Source organism: Nannobrachium achirus (assembly GCF_963921795.1).
Source record: "Nannobrachium achirus genome assembly, chromosome: 5".
Taxonomy (NCBI): Eukaryota; Metazoa; Chordata; class Actinopteri; order Myctophiformes; family Myctophidae; genus Nannobrachium; species Nannobrachium achirus.
Genome location: NC_137814.1, coordinates 51,686,824 through 51,710,681, shown reverse-complemented (window position 1 = coordinate 51,710,681; position 23,858 = coordinate 51,686,824). Strand labels below are relative to the sequence as shown.

At 44.7% G+C, this 23,858-nt stretch overlaps 1 protein-coding gene across 1 annotated transcript; it reads right to left on the bottom strand.

Annotated features, from left to right (window-relative positions):
• Positions 1–2,072: 2,072 nt before the first annotated feature.
• On the bottom strand, positions 2,073–9,972 carry LOC308284536 (Krueppel-like factor 6; the record flags this gene model as incomplete). Its single annotated transcript, XM_080725194.1, has 4 exons — positions 2,073–2,285; positions 3,863–3,986; positions 6,017–6,713; positions 9,871–9,972. The coding sequence occupies 4 exons, from the start codon at positions 9,970–9,972 to the stop codon at positions 2,234–2,236; spliced, it is 975 nt and encodes a 324-aa protein (XP_080581320.1). The 3' UTR covers positions 2,073–2,233.
• Positions 9,973–23,858: the final 13,886 nt, after the last annotated feature.

Below are 23,858 nucleotides of genomic sequence, written 5' to 3'. Positions count from 1 at the left end.
AAAGACATACATTTTTGCCTCAATAGTGAATGTGATTTAATTAAATAACGATGCGCGGAGATGTAAAAATGGCAGTCCTTGTGAAGCTTTTATATACGTAAGTATATATATATTTATATATATTTATTTGTATTATAATAATAATACAAATAATTTTAAAAAAGATATACAACTACCGTATATATATATACACGTACGTATATAGCTACTGTATATATATATATATATATATATATATATATATATATATATATATATACACGTACGTATATATATCGTCGTTGTCGGGTGGAAACCTTGTATGTCTAAAACCTCCCCTTTTTGTTATTATTTAAAAAAACGATTTAAAATAGTGAAAATAGACGATCTACAAGCACACAACGCCTGGCGTTTTGCGAGCTGTTGTGTGCTTGTAGATCTGCTATTTTCAGTACTTTTGTGCAACGCGTTTGTACAGTATGATTACGTATGCCTTTAATTTACAAAAAAAAAAAAAACATACAAATTTGAAACTTGGAGATACAAGGTTTCTGCATGACAGTGATGATATATTTATACACATACACACACACACACACACACACACACACACACACACACACACACACACACACACACACACACACACACACACACCTATATATAGCTGTATATCTTTTTTTACTATTTGTGTTATTCCCATTATTATTCAGGAGCCTGGAGAAAAGTGCTGCGAGACAAGAGGGCAAAGGTGCGTCGGATATGAATCAGAGCCTTAATAAAGCTATTCAATTACGCACTGCTGCAGCTGCAGCCCCCGTGTGTGGCGGTGTGTGTGTGAGAGCGAGAGAGAGAGATCTATTATATGGGACAAGGCCACTTACATAAGGCATCAGTAAGGTCAACAGTGCATTTAGAGAACAAAAGAAAGCGAGAATAAAGAGAGAGAAAAAAAGGAAATCATAGTCCCCGTGATCAAGATGACCGTTGCCAAGCAATAGTGGTTTCTCCAATATTTCAACGATTAAAAACAAAACAACAAAAAAAAAAAGACAAAAAAATGACTGCCTTATGTGTTTTTGTACAATATTATGATACTGAGTAATATGTAAGTAGCTGCTCTCGAATGGGATTTCTTTTTTGCCATCCTATAAGCAAACAGCTGAGCAAACAGATCCCGAGATCCCATGCAACTTCTCTTATAATGGCAATAACTGTTTGTTTGTGTACAACCTTTTTGTCTTCTTTTAAGATACAGAGCTTACACAATGGACAACAAAATTAGCTTTTTTTATAGCATGTACTTTTTGAGACAGGCTACGGAATACATTGCACATTTAATAGCTGCACTAAACATCACAACTTCCCCTGCACTTTTTAAAACAAAGGAGTTGCAGTTACACCTCCGGGCAGAAAGGAGGCGCTCTCTCATCAACAAATCTGACAAGCCGCTCCAAAACCAACCACCTTGAACCGCCCGCCCAGCCCGTCCATTCGTCCGTCCATCCCCCACCCCAGCCACTAGACTCAAGGCGCCACAAAACAGCACAGACAAAACCGTGTTTTCTTATTTTTTTTTTACGTTTTCTTTTTTTTTCTTTCTTGCATTCATTCACTGAGACAGTACAAACCCCACAACCCCCCTGTCTGTCACACCACCATTCATTCGCCATTCCACAATGCAAGCTCCATCGCGCCCCAGTATTACGCCAGCAACAAGGATCCGGTCGCAGGCAACTCTCAGAAAGTCCTCATCATGCGCACGGGCAAACAAACTGGTCACTGGAGGAGGGGAGAGCCGAGGGTGCGAGTCCCACTTCATCCTCCAGAAGAAAAAAAGCATCAAACACCATAACGAGGAGGGAAGTCAGTCTGTCTTGTTTCTCTCTCTCTCAGTCCATCCAGCGATCTCTCCGGTTTTAAAGTACGTCTTCGTTTCTCATCTCCCCCCCTTCGTAAAAACGCTGAGCTTTCAAGAATAATCTCCACAGCAAGGTGTTGGAGGCACTAAGTATGGTGCAAAAAAATAATGGCCTGCTCTTTTTTTTCTTTTTCACGGACTTGTCATGGAACACGGCGGTGTTCCCCCAAACCCTGGTATCTTGTCAGGACAAACCCTGGACCTCTCCCTCTCTCTCTCTCAACCCCCTCCACACTTCCATCTCATCACAGGTCAGGGAGACATTACCGACCAGGACACCAGCATCAAATCGTCCCCATCAGAATTTCCGGAAACGCGCGGCAGGTGGCCATCTTAGATGTGCCTCTTCATGTGCAGTGCCAGGTGGTCCGAACGGGAGAAACACCTGGGTAGAGGAAAAAACAGAAACAAGAGAGAGTTAGAGAGTGGTTTCCGTGAGAACAGTGGTACAGTGATAAAGCTGGATATTGTCGTTGTCGCGCAGAAACGTTGTATCTCCAAGTTGCAAATTTGTACGTTTCTTCGTAAAGTAAAGCCCTGCTTCATCAAACAAGACTGTCGCACAAAACTAGCGAAAATAGCCGATCTACAAGCACACAACACCTCGCGATGCGATGCGTTGTGTGCTTGTAGATCGGCTATTTTGGCTATTTTAAATTGTTTTTAAAATGATAACCAGAAAAGGGAAGGTTTTGGACATACAAGGTTTCCACCCGACAACGACGATATGTTGGAGTGAACGCAACAACTTGAGTTGAGTGGCAAGGGCAGGAAATGGAGTGGACATTGAAGGAGCAGGATAAGGGACGAGAGATGAAAACCGGATCTTTATTATTGAAGTTTGAAAGACTAGTCTGAAGAGTCCAATTAAAGAGCTTCCTTCAGTCTGACGCTAGAAAAATGAGGAACCATCTCTCACAAAATGACAGACGATATATAAAACGCAAAAATGCAAAAAGCCATTATCCTCGCACCTACTCTTCATTAGTGATACTGAAGAGTCATCTTCAGGTACTATTTCTTATCTCAGATTTCTTTCCCCCCCCCACAAATATATGTAAAGTTTTTTTGGGAAAAGGCTAGCTGTCTTTGGCTTGCCTGAAATGCATTGTTCCCAACTCAACCTTTCAAAAAGAAAAATGTGAGCGATTAACTCAGCTCTTGGCTGTTACACACATTCACAGGGTTCCCTTATACTTGGTAGATAATGACCGATCCTCGAGAAGTTTTCTAAGGGAGACCGTGATTAAACTTCTCAGACGTGACAGTGTTCCCCTACCCAGTGGTGTAAAGTACATTTACTCACTATATTTAAGTACAGTTTTGAGGTAATTGTACTTTACTTGAGTATTTCCAATTTCCAATACTTTTACTTCCACTCCACTCGGATCCAAATATTGAACTTTTACTCCACTACATATATTTGAAAACTTTGGTTACTGGTTAATTTGCAGATATAAATTATAATATTATAAAACAAACATTAATCCGTTTAGCCTTATTCTATACCTTGGCTATTTGAAAATAGCCGATCTACAAGCTCACAACGCAATGTTGTACTTTTGTTACTTTTAGTGCATGTTGACGCGTTGTGAGCTTGTAGATCTGTTATTTTCAAACATTTTGTACTTTTACTTTTGGTACTTTAGTACATTTTGATGTCAATACTTTCGTACTTTTACTCAAGTAAATTTTGAATGCTGGACTTTTACTTGTAAAGGTGCCCTCAAACCAAAATACCAAGAGTGGAATCCGCCAATGCATTTCAATGGGAATGGAGCGTTTTTTTTTGCCAGTAGAGGATTTCTGCAAAAAACGCTTCATTCTCATTGAAATGCATTGGCGGATTCCACTCTAGGTATTTTGTTGTGAGGGCACCCTAACAGAGCATTTCTACATTGCAGTATTGATATTTTTTTCTCAAGTAAAAAGTGTGAGTACTTTATCCACCACTGCCCCTACCTGTCACAGTGACTACATTTGAATGGCTTGGCTCCAGTGTGCTTCCTGAAGTGCCTGGTGAGCTCGTCGCTTCGAGCAAAGCGCCACTCGCAGCCCTCCCAAGAACACCTGTAAGGCTTCTCACCTGTTGAGAAAACAAAGAAAAGTCAACAGGATTAATACCGTTATACGGTGTCAGATGTCATCCTTGTGGTTGGGTCCATTGATGCCCTTACCATGTAGGCATAGATCTCCACACAATGTCATGGGTTCCAGCTTTTCTCATAACCCGTGTCACATCACATTGGCTTTCAATCTACCCTCCGTCTCCTGTCATTGTTTGTTGTACTCTCCAGGAAACTAGAATTGTCCTACGAATTCAATCCTGATCCTGTTGGAGGCATGATGGCATTCAAGGGAGAAATCCTGTCTGAGCAGGTGCTAAGCAGCTTGGGCGTGCTACTGTACACCAAGAAGAAAAACAACCTTTGACTTATGGGGGCATGAGAGCTCTGGTATGCAGCTGTAAGGAGTTGTGTATGCAGCCAGGCTCTTATGTAATTTGCAGACTGCCAGGAGGAGGAGAGAAAAAAAAAGTAGGACTATTCCTAATGGTCCGTAATACCATTAGCGGTGTAGCTAACGTGGTTAGCCAGGAATGCAAGGAATGCGGCTTCCTTTGCTAATGCGCAGCACAGCTGTAAACAGCTTGGCAGAGGTCAGAGGTGACAGGGGAATAGGGATGGGACGATATGAAAATGTCATATCACGATTATTGTGACAAAAGAAATCCCGATTTACGATATTATCGCGGTAATCAAAATCCATTATCCTGGGGCGGAACATTTGCCAAAAAATAGCAGATCTACAAGCTCACAACGCGTCACAAATCACAATGTGATGCGTCGTGAGCTTGTAGATCGGATATTTTTCGGCAAAGGTTGATAGAGAGTGGGGGAAAAAAGACTATCAAGTACGTATATTATAAGTACCTTTTACTAGTTATAGAGGGTTTAAGTGGTACCGTATATGCAGCTCGGCAAATAAAAGGTGAATTGATCCCAGTGAATGACGGAGGACGATATCACGATGAATTAAATCTCCACAATACGATTATCGTGAGTGTTTTTTTATCACGATAAACGATAATATCGCTTATCGTTCCACCCCTACAGGGGAAGTGGCTCACAGATTTGAACACCCCCGCCTGCCCCGTGCAAATGATTGTAAATGTCAGATTCCCATCGCCTGTTCGTTTATTACAAATGTAAACACAAGTGAGTTCACTTTTTTCCCATGGTGAAATTTGAGAACTGTTGATTTGTTTTCAGGATTCTCATCCTTTGGGTCTTGCTGGCCCTCAGAGGGACGCCCCTCCTCCTTTCTCTCTCTCTCTCTCCCTCACTCCCTTTATCTCCCACCCCTCCCTCTGGCATGAAGTCACGTTCCCGCTGTGTGAATTGGGTCACAGTTGAGGGCATTCAGCCCGACAAACTATTCAAAGTATGTGGGAGCGTTTTCAGCACTTTGTATGAGAAATTAAAACCCTGGGCCTGCCCTCTTTCCACTGGATGGATTCAATCATCAACTGTTTTTTTTTTGTTTTTTTTAAGATTATTCCCTTTTTGCAGCAGACGTTTTCCTAAAGAACATCCTGAACTCATAACCTGACGGGGCAGTGTTTGCCCTTGTCGTTTTAAAGAGGCGGTACCATAGTATTGTACTTTTTCTGGTTTTCATGTGTCTAGGAGGTTGACAGTACTTCATTAGACCCCCTGGTGTGGTTGTTATGAGCAATTATGTAATCCCTTTGTATTTGGGGTTTCTTCCTGGAGGCTGACACCTTGTGGGTCAAAAAGTGCCGATCCAAAAACACAGATAAAATGACATCATATAATCATCCCCTCCCCTTTTACCATTCACCCAACACTGTGAGTGTGGCTAACTTCAGCTGGGTCACCACCCACCATGACAACCAGGCATACTTAATGAACTGGTCGGTGTGGCCACATAAAAACCTAATTTGAACTCTTTCTGTACACTTTTTTGGAGAAAATCTTCCTTCTAGTATAATCATAATACCTGATAATCATGTTTTAGGGGGAGAAAAATCATGGCACTATATCTTTAACATTTTATAGGTGTTGAGGTGCTAATCTACCGCCTGTGCCGTACCTGTGTGCGTCCGCTGGTGCGCCTTGAGGTGTGAGCTCTTGGTGTACACCTTGCGGCAGCCGTTGAAGTGGCACCGGTGCACGCGCCTCCTGCCGTCCGGCGACCCTTCCACGGCCCTGCCCCCGCCGCTGCCGCCGACCCCGCCCCCAGTCCGTATTTTCCCCGGCGAGCTCCCCAGCGCGGCCTGAAGCCCGCCGCCGCCCCACGTCTGGGCCGCCGAGGAGGACGCGTCCTTAATCCCGCCCTCGGGGGAGGACGGCGGGGTCGATCCGATGAGCACCGCCGAGCAGCCGTGCAGCTCCTCCTCCATGCCCACCGCCATGCCCACGTGCCCGCCCAGGAGCTCGCTCAGCGGGTTGGAGGCGAAGTCGAGCGTCGGGGAAGAGAGCTCCTCGGAGCTGTCGGACGCCTCGCTGCTGGCGTCCGAGTGGAAGCCGCCCGCGTCCAGGTGGTGGTGGTGGTGGAGGAGGGGACGCCGCCGCTGCTGGTTGTGGCGACGGCCGTCCTCCTCCTCGTCCTCGTCTTCGTCCTCCACCTCCTTCTTGATGACGCGGGATGACACCTTGGGGTCGCCCTCGCCGGGCTTCCCGCAGGCCAGCATCAGCTTGCTCCACAGGTCCTCCTGGCCGTCGAACTTCAGCTCCGTGGCCGAGACGTACGGCTCGCTCTGGAGGTACCTCTCCAGCTCCAAGCAGGTCTGGTGGTGGTGGGGGGAATAGAGAGAGAGAGAGCAGTGGAGGTCATGAAGAGTTCATGCAGAATACACGGCCTGAGTGAGAGCTGAAGGTCTGACCCATTGACACGTTTTCCAGAAGAGTACCATTTCTGAACAAAAACATATCGTCGTTGTCGGGTGAAAACCTTGTAAGTCCAAAACCGTTCGTTTTGCATTTATCGTTTTAGAAATGATTTAAACCAGTGAAAACAGACGATCTACAAGCACACAACGCCTCGCGCCGCGAGGCGTTGTGTGCTTGTAGATCTGCTGTCTTCACTACTTTTGTGCGACGGCCTTGTATGAAGCAGGGCTTTACTTTGCGAAAGAACGTACACATTGAAACTCGGAGATACGAGGTTTCCACCCGACAACGACGATATAAAAAAGGTGTTCTGTTCTCCAGTTGCGAGCAGCACGTGGAGATATACATATAGTTGAGAATGAGTTTGTAATTCTTTGGGCCTGAGAACTGCAAAACACAACATTACATTTTCCAGTGGATAATACTGTATACTACAAAATGAATAAGAGAGAGAGAGAGAGAGATGGAACTTTAAAGTTTATGGTCATGTCTCATACCCAGAAACCTATGGGAAATGCTTCTTCCCTCCCCTCCCCTGATGCAACGTAAACTAGATCAAATATAAAGAAAAACTATTTAATGAAATGCAAAAAATTCCAATCTCCCCTCCCGTCCCCTGACGACACGTAAACTATATAAAATACAGGGGGGGAAAAAACCTTTTGAAGGAAATGCATGAATTCCAATCTTCTTTAAAGCCTGTTCTCTTGTTTATGGCCCTACTTCGCAGCGGTAGCACTAGCAAGGGAAAATGTTGTAACAACCACAGGCCTGCAGCTTCCTCTGTCTCTCTCTCTCTCTCTCTCTGTGTCTGTCTACAGGAACAAGACCATACATACACAATGTCCTATGCAAGAGAGAGAGGGTTTAAGCTCAATTCATGCTCCATCACGCGCCCCGGCGTCGCTTGGCCAAAAGAGCTCTTGGCTCCTGCTAAGCGATGCCGCCATGTGACGGAGTATGAATCAGGCGACGGTGTGAGTGAGTGGGGTTCCCTCTGGGGCCAGGGCAGAGCAGGAAGGATGATTACAAGCAGCGGCTCACCACATTTCCGTCCTAGAGCGTTCAGAGGTGCCGCTGCTCTTTCCTCGATCGAACCCCACCGATGTGCACGTGGCTAATGTGCATAGTGTCTGGGACCAGTGCGCGATGTTGTGTGCGACTGTGCTCGCGGTGCACGGCGCACGCGTGGGCAGGTCATGAAATTTGCATATGCCACAAAGCCCTACTTCCCCTCTCTCGTGGCTTGGGGAAGTGCTTGTAGATCTTTTAAATGTATCAATTATTCAGCATAATGTGGATTTAATAATGCATTCGTGAGGCATAGCTAGAAATAACATAGCACACCGGGGACTTGAGGTCTGGTTCATGCGGGTCCATAAAAAGCTTGACATGAATACTTCACGAGCCACAGAGAATTTGTGGGCTTGCTGTTCTCTCTCTCACTCTCTTTTTGTTTCTTTTTCTTAAGAAAAAGGGGGGCTGGGGTGGCATGGGAGGACTTCCTCACCACAGTCATCTATGAAAAGTTATGGCTACCAATGAGAGACAGGCAGTCTAATAAGGTGAATCAAAACAGTGGTTCTCAACCTTTTCAGGCCGTGACCCCCCAAATAATCATATTTTAACTGGGGACCCCCTGACCCTACGAGCACTAAGAGTTGAGGAGTTACATTTTTGGTTCTATTGTGAAAATAGCAGATCTACATGCTCACAACGCCTCGCAACGCATGTAGATCGGATATTTGCACAATTTCTGACTCTAATATTTGACAATTTGGCCAATGTTTAATTTGTCCTTGTATTGAAAAGTCCTTAAATTGTCACTTTAGAAATGTGCAGATACCCTCTATACACTTAAACTGTAGCCTATGTTAGTTTGTTTACTGAGAAAAACAGTGAGAAAACTATTTTTTCACATTAAGCTTATCATCTGGGGATGCCCCCCTCCCCAAAATAATGTGGGGACCCCGACCCACAGGTTGAGAACCACTGAATCAAAATGTACTGTCTGTCACTCACTGTGCTGATGAACACACTCTGTTGTAAGAAGACAAATGGTGTATAATTAACCCCAGACTGTTAGTGGAATGTCATTCTGCACATAAAAGGGGAAAAAAATCTTCACTGAGGAATTTCAAAAAGTTGTCGTAGCCTATTGGGAGAATGTGTGCCCACGGCAAATGTAATTTGTCACTGGCGTTGAACGCATCCTTGGCGAGGTTTAAATGCCTGCTGCGAGGGGGAGGGAGGGGGGGGGGAGTGCTGTTGCCAATTCATTTAATTTGATTTCAGACCAAACACAAGCAACGTTTTGTTTCAGTGTACAAAAAAAAATCTTCACTGCTAGCTGTCATCCACCATGGCCGCTTTACAAGGCGCAAGTCAAGCCAATTTGGAACAAAATCAGTCTGTCAGTCTCATTCTCTCTCTCTCTCTCTCCCTCCCTCTCTCTCTCTCTCTCCCACACACGCACGCACGCGTGCACTCTCTCTCTCTGTCTGTCTGTCTGTCTGTCTGTCTGTCTGTCTGTCTGTCTGTCTGTCTGTCTGCCTGTCTCTCTCTCTGTCGTGTCTGTCACTCGCCGTGTGTGAGAGTGAGATAGAGAGGAGGAATGGAGAAACGCGCACAGACGAGCAGAACACGCACGTTACTCATTCAAACGCAAAATCAGCAAAAAAAAAAACAAATGTCTTTGACAGCTGAAAGTGTCAGAGGGAAGCTTTTCAAACCATGTTTTAACTCGCAAAACACGACCATCTAAACCCGCGGTAATTGATAGTGCGTATTCTGCGTAATGTGTGCGTAATGGGCCATTTTGACGCCTAATCTGCCATTCCAATCGTGGATTCGGGCAAAACAACTTTGCCATCAATTTGTAGTTTGTACGCTCCCAAAGCAGCTGTCATTGCGTGCGAGTTTTCAGAAATTCTGGATATTCTGCGTTCTTTAAATTCCGACTCCAGTAGGCTAAACGCAATAATATCTCCGTTGGCTGGGTATTTATAACGCAGGGGAGGGGGGGGGGGGGTGTATGGGTAAAATGATAGCTACCTGCTGCCAATACTCTTCCAGGGATGGTAACGCAGAAAAGTATCCGGTATCATGTACAATCTGGAGCTCCTGGAAGATGCTGCACATAGGAATGACATCCATCTCACTGCTGGATGCAGCAGCCGCGAGCGCGGAGCCCGATTCAAGCCTGTCCTCTTGCGTCTGGAAAGAAACTTGAGCCGTGGGTTTATTTTGTGCATGTATATGATATTGCCGTCAGAGCAGAGTCTTCTTCCCGGGGCAGATCGGTGGTCCACGGAGCAGCAGCAGGAGGAGCGCTCACAACACGACACACGCATACATGCACGCACACGGTCCGTTCAACTGGCTCGGCTGCAGCAGGGCTTCGCTCGCTGTGACTCCAAACACTGAAGTCGCTGAAAGTCTGCGAGTCCCGCAACTGTAAACTTCCCCCCGATTCAAAATCACTGACAGACCCCTCCCCACGTGATCGCGTGACGCCGCGGCCGCGCCGGCCAACCGGCTCGCCGGGACCGTGCGCCCGCCCACCGGGCCCGCCTTGGCCAATGCGCGCAGCGGCATGTTCCGTCCTGCGCGCTGCGATTGGACACCGTGGGACGCACTATTTTTAGAGAGCTATATAAAGCGTCCCCCTCTCGCTCTCGTAGCGCTGTGTGAGGAAGTCATATTTCGGTGTGGACTTCTGTGTAGTTCCAAGTTCTCTCTCCGAGCAGCAGTATTGGTTACAGCTGGCGAATGTGCAGCCAGATACCCACGGCACGGCCACGAACATCTCCAAAATAGATACAAGCATTGATTACCCCCCCTTACAGCACACGATTTTATTTCATATAGACCAATTGACATATCTTTTTTTCCCCCTCCTCCTCCGGGGTATATTATACTTCGCATGTGATGATGGTTAGGGGAAGGGGACGCTCGCGTTTTGTTTTCCACCGAAACAGCAGTTTGTTCGAGGCACACTTCGGAGCGTCAGCAGCCAACTATAACTAGCTGTGGTTAAAATATCTTTGGACAAATTTCTGCTCTATGAATAGACTGCAAATAATTGCGATGATGGACTTCCTCCTCTGTCTGTTACAGAAACAAATGAGCGCCTGGCTGTGATCGATCTAATGAAACTCGTTTAATAAGCTGTATCTGTATCTCAAAATAACCACAAAGCTGATTATCCTCTGAGTGCTTCAGGATATTGTGTTAGCTGCAGCGATGTGCACCTGAATAGCTGAAATAACACTCCTGTTGTTTGATGATGATGGTGATGATGTGATGTGTGTGTGTGTGTGTGTGTGTGTGCGTGCGTGCATGCGTGTGTGCGTGCGTGCGCGTTTGAGTGCGTGCGTGTGTGACAGTGACAATTATACATGTATTTAAGCTGGGCATTTATTGAGAGACACTGTATCTGCAGTATCTCTCACACTCAATCACCTGTGGCTATCTTTCTATTTTATTAAGCTGGCTTTGCAGACAACGCGTTTGTTTATTATTCCACCACCGCGCCATGAGACCACTTTTGCTTGCTTACATTTTCCTCTTGAGGGCTTGGAAGAGTGGAAGAGAAATAGCCCAACACAATTAGTCAAAAATAGTGTTGGGCCACCCACTGCGCGTGGCGAGAGTTTCTAATATAAGATTTCCATATATCTCTCGCAGCTCTAGAATGACATGTCATAAATATACACACTGGCACAAGTCCAAAAATATATTTCCCCTTTCCTCTGCTTTGCATAAGTCACTGTTGCTGTGCAAAGTAGGAAAGTAGGGCTACAGTTATGTGCACGTTATTGACATGTACTACATTAAAACAATTCAGTTTAATCATCAGGGATCGTATAGAATTCTTATGACATATTTGCTCCTGGGTGTATACAGTACATTTGACTTTTGAATGAATTAGAAAGTTATTTTATTATATTTTTAAGCAACTCATACTGTTGTCTTGATGTCTAGATATCAATTGCTTTAATAATACAACTTCAGATACTGTGTAAGACGCCCTTAGGGCGAAAAGAGACACATGGGCGTGTGCACGCATCTGCCTGGGTGACGGCAGACTGCTGGGCAAGCGCTGGCGCTTTGGCATTTGGCTTTGAACAAAAAGAAAATGCACAAACCTGGCTCGTTTAAGTTGGACAAAATGTTGCCCCATTTTCCCAAATATGGAGATGACTAACATCTGAAATCATATAGCCTATGTCTGACGTCATAGACCGTATGAGACTGACACATTATGTCCATTTTGGAATTCCCAGATATGGGCTTAATATTGATGACATCAGGGATCTCCATATATGGGCATAAAAGGGACAAGGACATGTATTGATGACATCAGGGATCTCCAATTCTGTCATGGCCATATGAAGCGTGACATGAGGTGTGACATGAGGTGTGAGGACTGACGCACACAAGTATGCACAGGATCTGCAGGTTTTTAGAGTAAATGCGACCAACGGTTACACTAATAGTCCATATTATGGGCTGTGCGTAGTGCTGTCACAATTATTACATAATCGTCTAATCGTAATTATTTGAGGTAATCGTCATAATCGTTTCCATGTTGCGAAATGTTAATATAGTTTCAGACACTACCAAAAGTAGTGGAAATAGCAGAGCTTTCCACTATCAATGTTATTTTTTTCAGTATAAAGTTGTCAGTAATTTCTTTGTATATTTAGGTTATGTATCATATCTGCAATGTGCAACTTCAACGCCTATAAGCCAAACAGAAATGTAATTGTCAACGACAAAAACACAACTAAATTGTTAATCGCAATTATTTGAGCGACAAATAAGCGCCATGTAAAATGTCATAATCGTGACAGCCCTAATAGTGCGTAAATATCTGAAGTTGTCCCTTTTATGCTGCCCTACCTCTAAAGTTAAAAAACGATTGCTCTTGCAGTCTGTGGAAGTGTCACTATTTTCACATCCACGTGCTTCAGCAATCTAGTATCCTTCGAAAAAGTGCCATGCGTAGGTTTAATGCTGCGCCATCAATCAAGTCGTAACACTGCCACCTTTTTTTAAATGGTAATTCCCTCATTTTATGTCACTCTTCATTTAAATCACCACTGCCACTCCACACAACACCAAAGCCCAACCACACTACACACACACACAGTAAAAACCCGTAAGCTCATTAACTCTATACATAGTGTGAGCGAAATGAACGCCTCCGTATCCATCCAGTTGCATAAGATGTGGGAGAAAGTTGAAGTCGAGGCGCCGCAACAACAGCAGCATTGAGCGTGCAGTCAGAGCGCCGGGCTGTGTGACAAACAATATATTTAGAACAGAGCGAGCCATTGTTTTTGGTCCATCAGCTCTGTCCTAACGCTATGCACCACGATGGACAGTATCGTACAACGTACAACAGGGTTCCCCAATAGGCGTCCCGCGGGCCATTTGCGGCCCGCGTGGGGGGCTACTGTCTGGCCCACACCAACCCCAGTAATAATGGTGGTATAATAGCAGTTGTCGGGTGGAAACTCGTATTTCCAAATGTGTACGCTCTTTCGCAAATAGTAAAGCCCTGCTTCATCGTGCAATCGGCCGTTGCACAAAAGTAGTGAAAACAGCAGATCTACAAGCACACAACGCCTCGCGGTGCGAGGCCGATATCTGAACTGTCGCTGGAGTATCGGGAACGCCACCGTCGCCCCCTGCAATGCTGTAGCCCTCGGTTTGGTACCCTAGACATAATTCGGGACTTGGGGAAAACTAATCGGGGAACCCTGACGTACAGTATCTGCAGCTCTCTGTGGCCCCGGCCATCACACTCCGTCATGAGGGACAGACCTCTGTGGTGATTGGGTTATGCCTCATGCACATATGTACTGTATGTCATGGTAAATGTGTTCGAATGCGTCAATATTAGATTTTTGGTGACACATTTCCCGGTCAGCTGGAACATGTTAACGTTTACCCTATCCACCCCGAGCACCACACAAGCACGTGCGCAGGCACGCACACACTCATTTTGGAATGACTCCGTCTGTATTGTATGACTTTGGCAACAATGGCTGACCACCATTAATGAGCATTAAACGTTTACATTAAATTGAAAGACAGAAAGACAGAGAGAGAGAAGTGGGGATCATGGCTATCTTCAAAAACAGTGACCAACCGTAACAACTACTGTATATTGATGGTGTTTTTGAGCAGTGCTCCTGGAAGGAGCTAAGCTCCAACATCTGGCTTTGTCCAGGCTCTGAAGCTTGGCCTACAACTTGGCACAAAGCGCTCAAAGTTTGTTGTACGCTCGCACGCTTCTGGGCTCTGAAGCGTGTCCTACATCTGGCCTACATCTTGGCACAAGGCCTCAAAGTTTGTTGTACGCCCAGGGTCACATTGGCCAAGCTTCGCGGGACGCTTAATGAAATTAACTCATGAATAGCACGGCTCATTTCACACTGGGTGTGATTGCCAGACCCAGGGGGTCGGCCTACAAAAGGCTTTGTCGGTCTGTCGGTCGGTCGGTCGGTCGGTCGGTCCCTCTTTTCCTCAGTGTGCCTGTGTTTGCCTCTGACTGCTCATCTGCCCCTCCCTTCCCTTGCTCGGCTGATTGCCTTGAGTGCCGTCACCTGTACAGGACCAGCTGAGTTGAGTTGGCTGACGAGCTGCTGACACTATAAATTCCTCAGCCCATCTACAAGCTCAGAAACATTTCCAGCTGCTCAGCCTATACAATCCTGTGTGTTCATGTGTTAGTTCAGTGCCATACTAGTGAAAACAGCCGATCTACAAGCTCTTGCTATTAAGTGTTGAAAATGTTCCGCCCCAACTCTGTCAGAGTTCCCCTTAAATTTGTTAACAATACAGGCTCTCCTGATGAGCGCAACCTTTGTTTCGTCAATAGCCCTGTGCAGGCTCTAATGGCTTTCACATCCACTAAGGAATACTTCCTTAAGTTGCATGATTCAGATCTGGTAAACAAGCCTGTCACTAATGAATTTGCATTCTGATTTTCATTGCGGGTCTGGCAGAACCAGGTGACCTGGTCTAGTTTTATATAAATACAGATGGGTTGAGTCAACCTGGTCTGTATATCAGAATTGAATTTTTACTTAGTGGTTTGGACAAACATCGAAGATGCTTTGGCATAAGATCCTGTTGGAGAGAAAGAAGAGAGAGATCATGTTGTCTCATGTCTTCCGGCGCTGGCTCTTTGTGCTGACCTGTTGTAGTGTGTCACAATTAAGTCCCTGATCACAGATCTTACAAATCAGCCGTTGTGACAACTGGAGTTATCGAGAACGCCGGGCAATGCACGTTTCCTACTGGCAATGCACCGCTGCATGTTTTGCACAGTCACTGCTCTCCGTGTAAGGTCCTGTTGTCCTTGTGCCATTTGCATAACTGTGTTGGGTTACTGTACAGTAGGTAGTCAATACAGTCTGTCATAATAAGGGCCTAAACCCAAAGTCCATCCTCAAATATCATTCCATGCGGCTGGGATTGGAGTCATGAACATTTCTTTTGCAAAGTAATCCAGATATGGATTTCAGTGGAGTTGCCTTTTATTCTGACCATTGCAACACTGCAGTAATATACACCAGTGGTTCTCAACCTGTGGGTCGGGACCCCCAGAGGGGTCCCCACATTATTTGGGGGGGTCCCCAGATGTTTAGATAAATGTTAACAACAGTTTTCTCAGTCAACAGTAAACAGACCAACATACAGTATAAGTGTATACATGGTAACAGCACATTTCTAAAGTGGCAATTGAAGGACGTAAAGACCTTTTTAGTACCTCTGGTCAAACATTAGTCAAATTGTCAAATATTTGAGGCAGACATTGTGAAAATAGCTGATCTACATGCTCACATGTCAGCATGTAGATCTGCTATTTTCACAATGGTATAGATCGAGTCAAACAAAATGCAATGCCAACTCCTACAATTCCAAGTGCTTGTGCAGGGTGGTGGGACCCCAGTTAAAATATGATTATTTTGGGGGTTGTGGCCTGAAAAAGTTGAGAACCACTGATATAGCACACTATACTATAAGACACTGAATGTTTACTATACAGTAGGCCTATGTATGTAACGTATCATGACATATTTACACTCTTGTCCTTGGCATGGCTGTCGCTATCCATCTGCACTGCAATAAGAGGTTCCGTTGATCATTTGACCATGCATTTCAGAATATGCTGTGTGCATGTTGCACATTTACTGAAAGAACATTGGAAGATGACTAGGCCTGTGTGGTGGCTACAGGCTAATGTGTGTACAAAGTAATGTGTCATGCTATAGCCTTTAACATCAATGCAGTGACTGTGTGTGGTTGCATCACTTAGGGCGATATGTACAGTATACTGGAGCTTACTGTCTGTCACATGCCTTGTGACATGAGGTAATAATTTTATTGCATTACAAGTTGTCGTACTGTGTAAAGACGTGAACCCACAAAGCCATGGAATATGAAATGTACATTGCGTGGCATGTTTAGTTTAGCAGAGTAACAAGCAGAAACCTCACTTTCTAGCCGTCTTTTGGACGTTAATTCTGTTTGCCATGCGGCAGGAACACACAGTCACTGATATTTTTAAATAAATATTCTGAGTGACTTGTGCAGCCTAGTGTCTGTTATAAAATGATGTGGGATGGTATGAAAACAACCAGCGATTGAATGTTGTATAAAGGTGGTTCTCAAACGTTTGCCCGCGACCCAAACTAGTGAAAAGTTTGCAACCCAAACAAGAGAAAAAAGCAGATCTACAAGCTCACAACACGTCGCTTCGCACAATGTTGTGAGTTTGTAGATCGACAAATTTTACTACTTATTAACACCTTCTAAGCCTGGCCGTACTCCCTCGGACTTCCTACTGGGTCCCATCAGCCACGCCGTCTATTACCGGACTTTTGATATAAATTATAATAAAAAAAAAAAAAACATCGGAAATTCTTCTCTGTGTCTTTTTGGAGCGATCTGAAAGGGTTAATATGCTCTGACAGTCATTTTCTGGTGCTGGGTGTGATACTCCTAATATCCAGCAGGCCACGCCGTTGACTCACATTCTGAATGGATGGCTGGCCAGGAGGAGCCTCATCCTCTCCCCAGTGTTGTAACTCAACAAGAAGCTCAAACAACATGGCTGGTCTTTGTCTCTGTTCGTGGATCGCGGTTTCAATCACGTTCGGGCGCCGCTTCTCTATCGCTCCTTTCCCTGCTTCGCCGCACGTAAACGAATGGAATTGATCTCCCCTCCGCCTCGCCAAAGTAAGATCGCCGACCTCTGCAGGATGAATATGTACGCTGTGTCGAGCACTCCAGTACGTGTTGTTATCATGTGGGCTTTGTTTTTTTAAAACATGTTTGTAAATAAATGGCTTATTTCTTCGGCGCTACCTCTGTTCAGAGGGTTCTGCCGCGGCTTGCAACGTGTTAATTGTTAGTATTTTTTATTTATATTGTAATTTCTGGAAAAAAAAATATATATATTGGGAGGGGAAAATCTTTTATTTATTTTTTTCAAGCTCACAACGTCTCGCGCTGCGAGGCGTTGTGAGCTTGTAGATCGGCTATTTTTGGCAAAGAGGTTCGATGTAGTGTAGAGGGGAAAAAGAGCAGACTAAGTACAGGGTGAAGGGTCAAGTTCATTAAGTATTGACGGTTCAAGTGGTTAAATATCTGAAAACACAAATTGACACGAATCCAAAATACACAGATGATCGTGCTGTCAAGCAATGAAACTATATGGAATTGGGGGTCCCTGCTTCATCTGTCTCTCAACCAAGGGGTCCCTGGCCTGAAAACGTTGAAGACCCTTCGTTAAGGGACATACGAGGTTTCCACCCGACGGCGGCGATCTGTAAAAGGATACACGGTATCCTTGTGACGGTCACATGCCCGCCGTTTGCACTGCGAAAACACACTGTAGCTTCTTGATATATTTCTGCACCAAAAGCCCACCGGTGCAAATCCCCGTTCGTTCATTTGCTGACTCAAGAGACTCCCATAAAACAAATTAAAATGTCAAGACATTGTCTTTCGTCATGGAAATTCGCACTGTCAGTCCGGCTGCGGGTATAACACAGTCGCCAAACATAAGTAATATGCTTATTCGCGCACGCCCCCGTACGTTCGCCGCCCCTCGAAAGTATACATTTAATATTGATTGAAAGTGATTGTGGCTGTGATATATAGCGGTTCCTATACAGCACAGCACAGCATGGGTTTGCCATTATGCAGGGACCGGTGTCCGCGGTGATGTATATGTGGGGATGCTGGGCCGTGGATGCATGAATCCATAGCAACAAAATCACGAGGCCTGAGCAATATGATATGATGTGCTGATAAGCTGTGTCCCTCTGAGCTGCCTCATGCAGCCTGCTTTATGTCTCTGTATTTTATGAGTATATTATGTCACATTAATTACATATGTTGATGGCTGCAATTTTATATACATAGAGTAAATGATATATTAGTGACTATACGCGCACACACATGCAGGTGCACACGTGTGTGTGTGTGTGTGTGTGTGTGTGTGTGCGTGTGCGTGTGCGTGTGTGTGTGTGTGTGTGTGCGCGTGTGCGTGTGCGTGCGTGTGTGTGTGTGTGAGTGAGCATATATTTTTTCATCAATACATACATACCGGTACGTACATACATACATACATACATACGTACATACATACATACGTCATACATACATACATACATACATACATACATACTGTACTGGTCAGCTGCCATACCATATCTTCCCTTGGGATGATATGGCAGCTGAAACAAGCGGCACAAGTTGATATACTCTTACCCTGAGTCACCGGTCACTGCTGAAAGAAGAAACCATTTCAAACATGGACAAAAACCTGCCCTCCAAACACGGTTGCTGCCGCATTATGATTTGATAAAATCCACAGCTGAGGAGGAGACAGGAGGGTTTTATCCGTGTACAAAGGAGTCGAAAAGAAATGCAGAGTGGAAAAAGCAGTAGTCTTCGATAGTTAAAAGAATGGCTGAATAGATTATATTCTTGCAGGCATACATTTATATACAAACATTGATCAATTTACAGGGTGTCATGGTACAGACCGACACACACAGCAGTACAGTAGCTCATATTCGGTGTCAAGCAACAGTAGAGAGGACAAATATATCGTCGTTGTCGGTGGAAACCTTCTATGTCCAAAACCGTTTGTTTTGTATTTATCATTTTTTTTATTATTTAAACTAGTGAAAACAGCCGATCTACAAGCACACTCGCGTTGCGAGGCGTTGTGTGCTTGTAGATCAGCTGTTTTCACTACTTCTGTGCGATGGCCTTGTATGATGATGAAGCAGGGCTTTGCTTTGCGAAAAAACATACAAATCTGAACCTTGGAGATACGAGGTTTCTGCCCGACAGTGGCGATATGGTATTGTATTGATCTTTGTATATAAGCTAAAAATGTGCTTTTCTTGTTTCTCTGTTGGTCGTCCACCCACCCATATGTCTTCCTATTTGTAATGGCGAAACATTATATTCCCACAGCAACTGAAATCAGCCCTGATATTGCAAATAACATCCACTCCCTGCAGAAAAGTTCTGGTAACCAAACCTTTTAGTCTAAACTACACATTCAAATCTAGAGTAAAATTTAAATCCCAGAGTCCAGTTAACATTTGCATGGATTTGACAGTATACTGAATACACCAGTGGTTCTCAACCAGTGGTCCGGCGACCACCAGTGGTCCTTCGGGGGGTTCAAGGTGGTCCCCAGCTAGATGATGGAGAGTTCGTATAATCAAATCGATCTTTAAAATATTCTTCTTGCCTGTCTATAGGAGAAGTGATAACTACCTCCGCCTCTGGCCTCCTGAAAGGTGAGTTTTCAGGGCAGTCTTGAAGGAAGCCAGCGAACTACATGTTTTAAGGGAAGTAGTCATGGAATTCCACACTTGGGTGGCAGTGTTGTAGAAGGAGAATTTACCCATATTTGTCTTATGGGTTTGTGTTACGATCGTTGTGTGGGCTCCCTCTGGTGTGTGCTGTGGGTGTCCATAGTTTTGAGGGATTGAGGGCAGATTTGCATTGACTATTTTGAAAGTCAATCAATAATTTTTAGTTGTTTTACCCTGTCTTCCACATTGAGCCATCTTAGGCTAGCAAAATGAGTGGGAGCAACGTGGGTCATGGGCCCCATGTCAAGAAGTAGTCGAATCAGTTTGTTTTGGGAGGTTTGGAGCTTAGTCTTTAGTGGATTTTGGTGTTGGAGTACCAGGAGGTGCTCAAATGGCGAATAAACAATGGACCTTAAAATGAAAAGGTTTGAAAACCACTGTAATACACTGCAGAGCAGCATCTGTTTGATGTCTCCAGAGGCAATTACTTGTGATATTTAAGCTATTGTCATCTTTCATGGAAACACTTTGAGGTCCAATAAGCCCTAATAGGCAGGACGGGTAAACACAGAGGATGAACCCCAGGTATGTTTGCAAAAATGTACTTGGCAAACATCTCAACAATAACAAAAACTGCTGCCTTTCGGATTCTGATGCCAAAAAAACGGTCACTCTGTGTTAATTAATTGTCCCAAAGTGTCACACACAACAGATAATAGCTCTCTTCTCGGTGGGTTTTCTCTTCTGCAAAACTGTGCGAGCCCCATTAGAAAAGCAGTGGTTTTAATTAGGACTGAAAAAAATACGTTTGTTGTCACCATTTGGATTTGTATGAAAATAACGACATGACAAAGAGTGATTCATAATTGTCTTGATGGAGATGGAATTAGATGACTGTCGCTCGTACACGTTTGATAGATGATTCCGCTTAATGCGTGCCATTTGGTGGGATTACTACTTTGGCTGCGACTCTGCTGCAGAGTTGTGTTTATGCAAAGATATTCAGCGCGTATCACTCTAATCATCTGTCACTTGAAGCTCATCAAAATGCAAATAAATTCAGAGCAAGGGAAAAAGTACAGTATGTGTAAAAAAAAAAGAGATGAACAATTAAAAAGTATTATTGTTATTAAAACAATTCGGAGAGTGAATCCAGCCAAAGCGTCCTTCAAAATAGACAGCGTTTTACCAGAAAGAGATCAACTGAGGTACAGTAATTGGTTTCGTAACATCACATGCCGATGTCGTTGAGTTTTCATCCGACCGTTGTTGATGAGCTTGAATCATAAGACTGCAGGGGTATGAGTCTGGGACGTGCAGAGAATGTAAGAGAGGCAGGGGCTGACATTTTTCAAAGTACCTTTTGGTGGACATATGGAAAATAGCAGACCTCCAAGCTCACAACGTGTCGCGCTGCGACGCGTTATGAGCTTGGAGGTCGGCTACTTTCGATACTTAAGTTGATACCACACTGAACTAAGCATAATCAAGTCAATACTGGAGATGTGGCGTAACGGCATGGAATTCTACAGAGAGGGCAATTCTTTCAACATAGGATGCTGCATTCAAGTTCAGGAGAGTTTGGACAAGGCAATTCTCTTTGATGCTCCCTTCAGGTATGGCATGGAAAGAGGGCATTTGTATTTTTTTCACCATAGTAAAAACGGTCCCATCCTAATTTACAGTACACTTTAAGACCGAATAAGACATACTGTAATAAAACCATAATCAGAAACAATGTGTTGGTAATTAGAACTAATATGCTTTATTAGAAAGAAACAAAGACAGAATAGCAGAAAGAGCGAATACATTCTCTGGCACCGGCACCTGCCGACAGTCAGTTCGACCGTCAGTTGTGCTGCATCGCCGGCGATTGGACCGGCAGCCATGGAACTGTAGGTAGGACCGGCATCGCTGGTAACTGCCGCAGCAGCCACCATCGCACTGACTGGCAGTTTACCGCGGGGGGAACTGCCGGTCAGTGCGGCGGCCGCCGGTCCTACTGCCGGTCCTACTGCCGGTCCTACTGCCGGTCCTATCGGCAGTTCCGCGGCAGGTGCCGGTGCCAGAGAATGTTTCCGCTCTTTCTGCTATTCTGTCTTTGTTTCTGTCTAATAAAACATATTAGTTCTAATTACCAACACATTATTTATTATTATGGCTTTATTATGTCTTATTCTGTCTTAAAGTGTACTGTAAATTGGGATGGGACCGTAAAAACTGCATTCATGGTCTGGGGAGAGGGCACTTTTTACAGACAGATAAAAGGGCAGGGGCTCAAGCCCCCTTTGATGTCTATGTGTGCACGTGCCTGATATGAGTGTTACCAAACAGACTATACAGAGAGTCAACAAGTGTCTCTGCAGAACACTCGGCCTCATTTTACGGTATCCATGCCGTGGCTCAAAGTAGAAGCCTCGGCAGTTTGCGACTAAATGTGTTATCCCATGAAGCCTAACCAGATCATCAAACAGTACAGTGATTCTAAATAAAGTGGAGACACATGGATATTGACAGCATTTTTTTTTTTTGCCTTTTAGAAATTATTCTTTATAGCAGCTGTCCTGTTATGAGGGTGAGAGTAGATGACAGAGAGAGAGATACAGTATGCTGAAGGAATACACAGTACAGGGAACATATTGTCACTGTCGGGCAGAAACCTCGTATCTCCAAGTTTCAAGTTTGTACGTTTTTTCACCAAGTAAAGCCCTGCTTCATCATAGCCTACAAGGCTGTCGCACAAATGTAGTGAAAACAACCGATCTACAAGCACACAACACCTCGCGGTGCGAGGCGTTGTGTGCTTGTAGATCTGCCATTTTCACTAGTTTAGTTCATTTTTAAAACGATAAGTACAAAACGAACGGTCTTGGACATACAAGGTTTCCACCCGACAACGACGATATACTGTGCACAGCACACATGCACGCCCGCACGCACGCATGCAAGTAAGTGCATACACGCACACAGACACACAGACACACAGACACACACACACACACACACACACACACACACACACACACACACACACACACACACACACACACACACACACACGCACACAGACACACAGACACACACACACACACACACACACACACACACACACACACACACACACACACACACACACACTCATGAGACTGTAGGAGAGATGGGAGAGAGAGAGGGAGACCGGTAGGGAAGACAAGCGTTCACGTTGTCCCCTCCTCCGAACCAAGCATTAATGAACTCATTATGATCGGAATTCTGCTAACAAACAAGACGGCATATAAATCTGGTCACGTCACTCTCTGATACCATCCATGCGATGCCCATATAAGGCAAGGTTTCTGCGGCGTACAGGAATGCCAGCGTTCAGGTGGACTTTGGCTTGGCTCCCAGATCTCCATTATCTGCTGTGCATTACACAAGGCATGGCTTCCGTATCTTCTTCTCTATCTACCATACATTAAATCGTCACTGTCGGGTGAAAGACGTCCAAAACCGTTCTTTTTTGAGCTGTGCCGACCGCTCCAATATGTGGCTTTGTGTGTGTCCATGTTTGTATTGTATGTCCAATTGTCCATGCAAATGGACAGGCCATCAAATACTATTTCTGATTGGACAAAATAATGATGTGACGTCATGTGGGTCTATCATCATCATCATCATGAGCACCGCTCACTTTGCACTAGTGTGATTTTTATTATTGCGACCAAAGGTCGCAGTTTACTATGAGAAATGTCACAGCTTGTCCGTCCGTCTAGACGTGTACACATTTTTACGGTCTATGGGTTTGCCGCTCTGACATCATGCTCTGATGTCACTGTGATGTCAGGGGAACCTCGCTTCACTCTTATGTCACACTAACAGAATCCCTTTTATGCCCAAATATGGAGTGCCCTGATGTCATCAATATTAATGATGCCCTGTTAGAGAGATCCATGTGATGCCAGGGGGAACAAATCCCTTTTATGCCCATATATGGAGATCCCTGATGTCCACAACCCTGATGTCCACATCACTGTGGCACAACCTCGCCGCTTGTCGCCCTGAGGTGTCTTACTAGTTATATATGGAAAAAAGGTTAATAATGAAAATCGCTGATCCACGAGCTGACAACACATTGTAGTGCGACGGGTTGTGAGCTTTACTTGTAGATCTGCTATTTTCACAACTTATTTTGTGTAA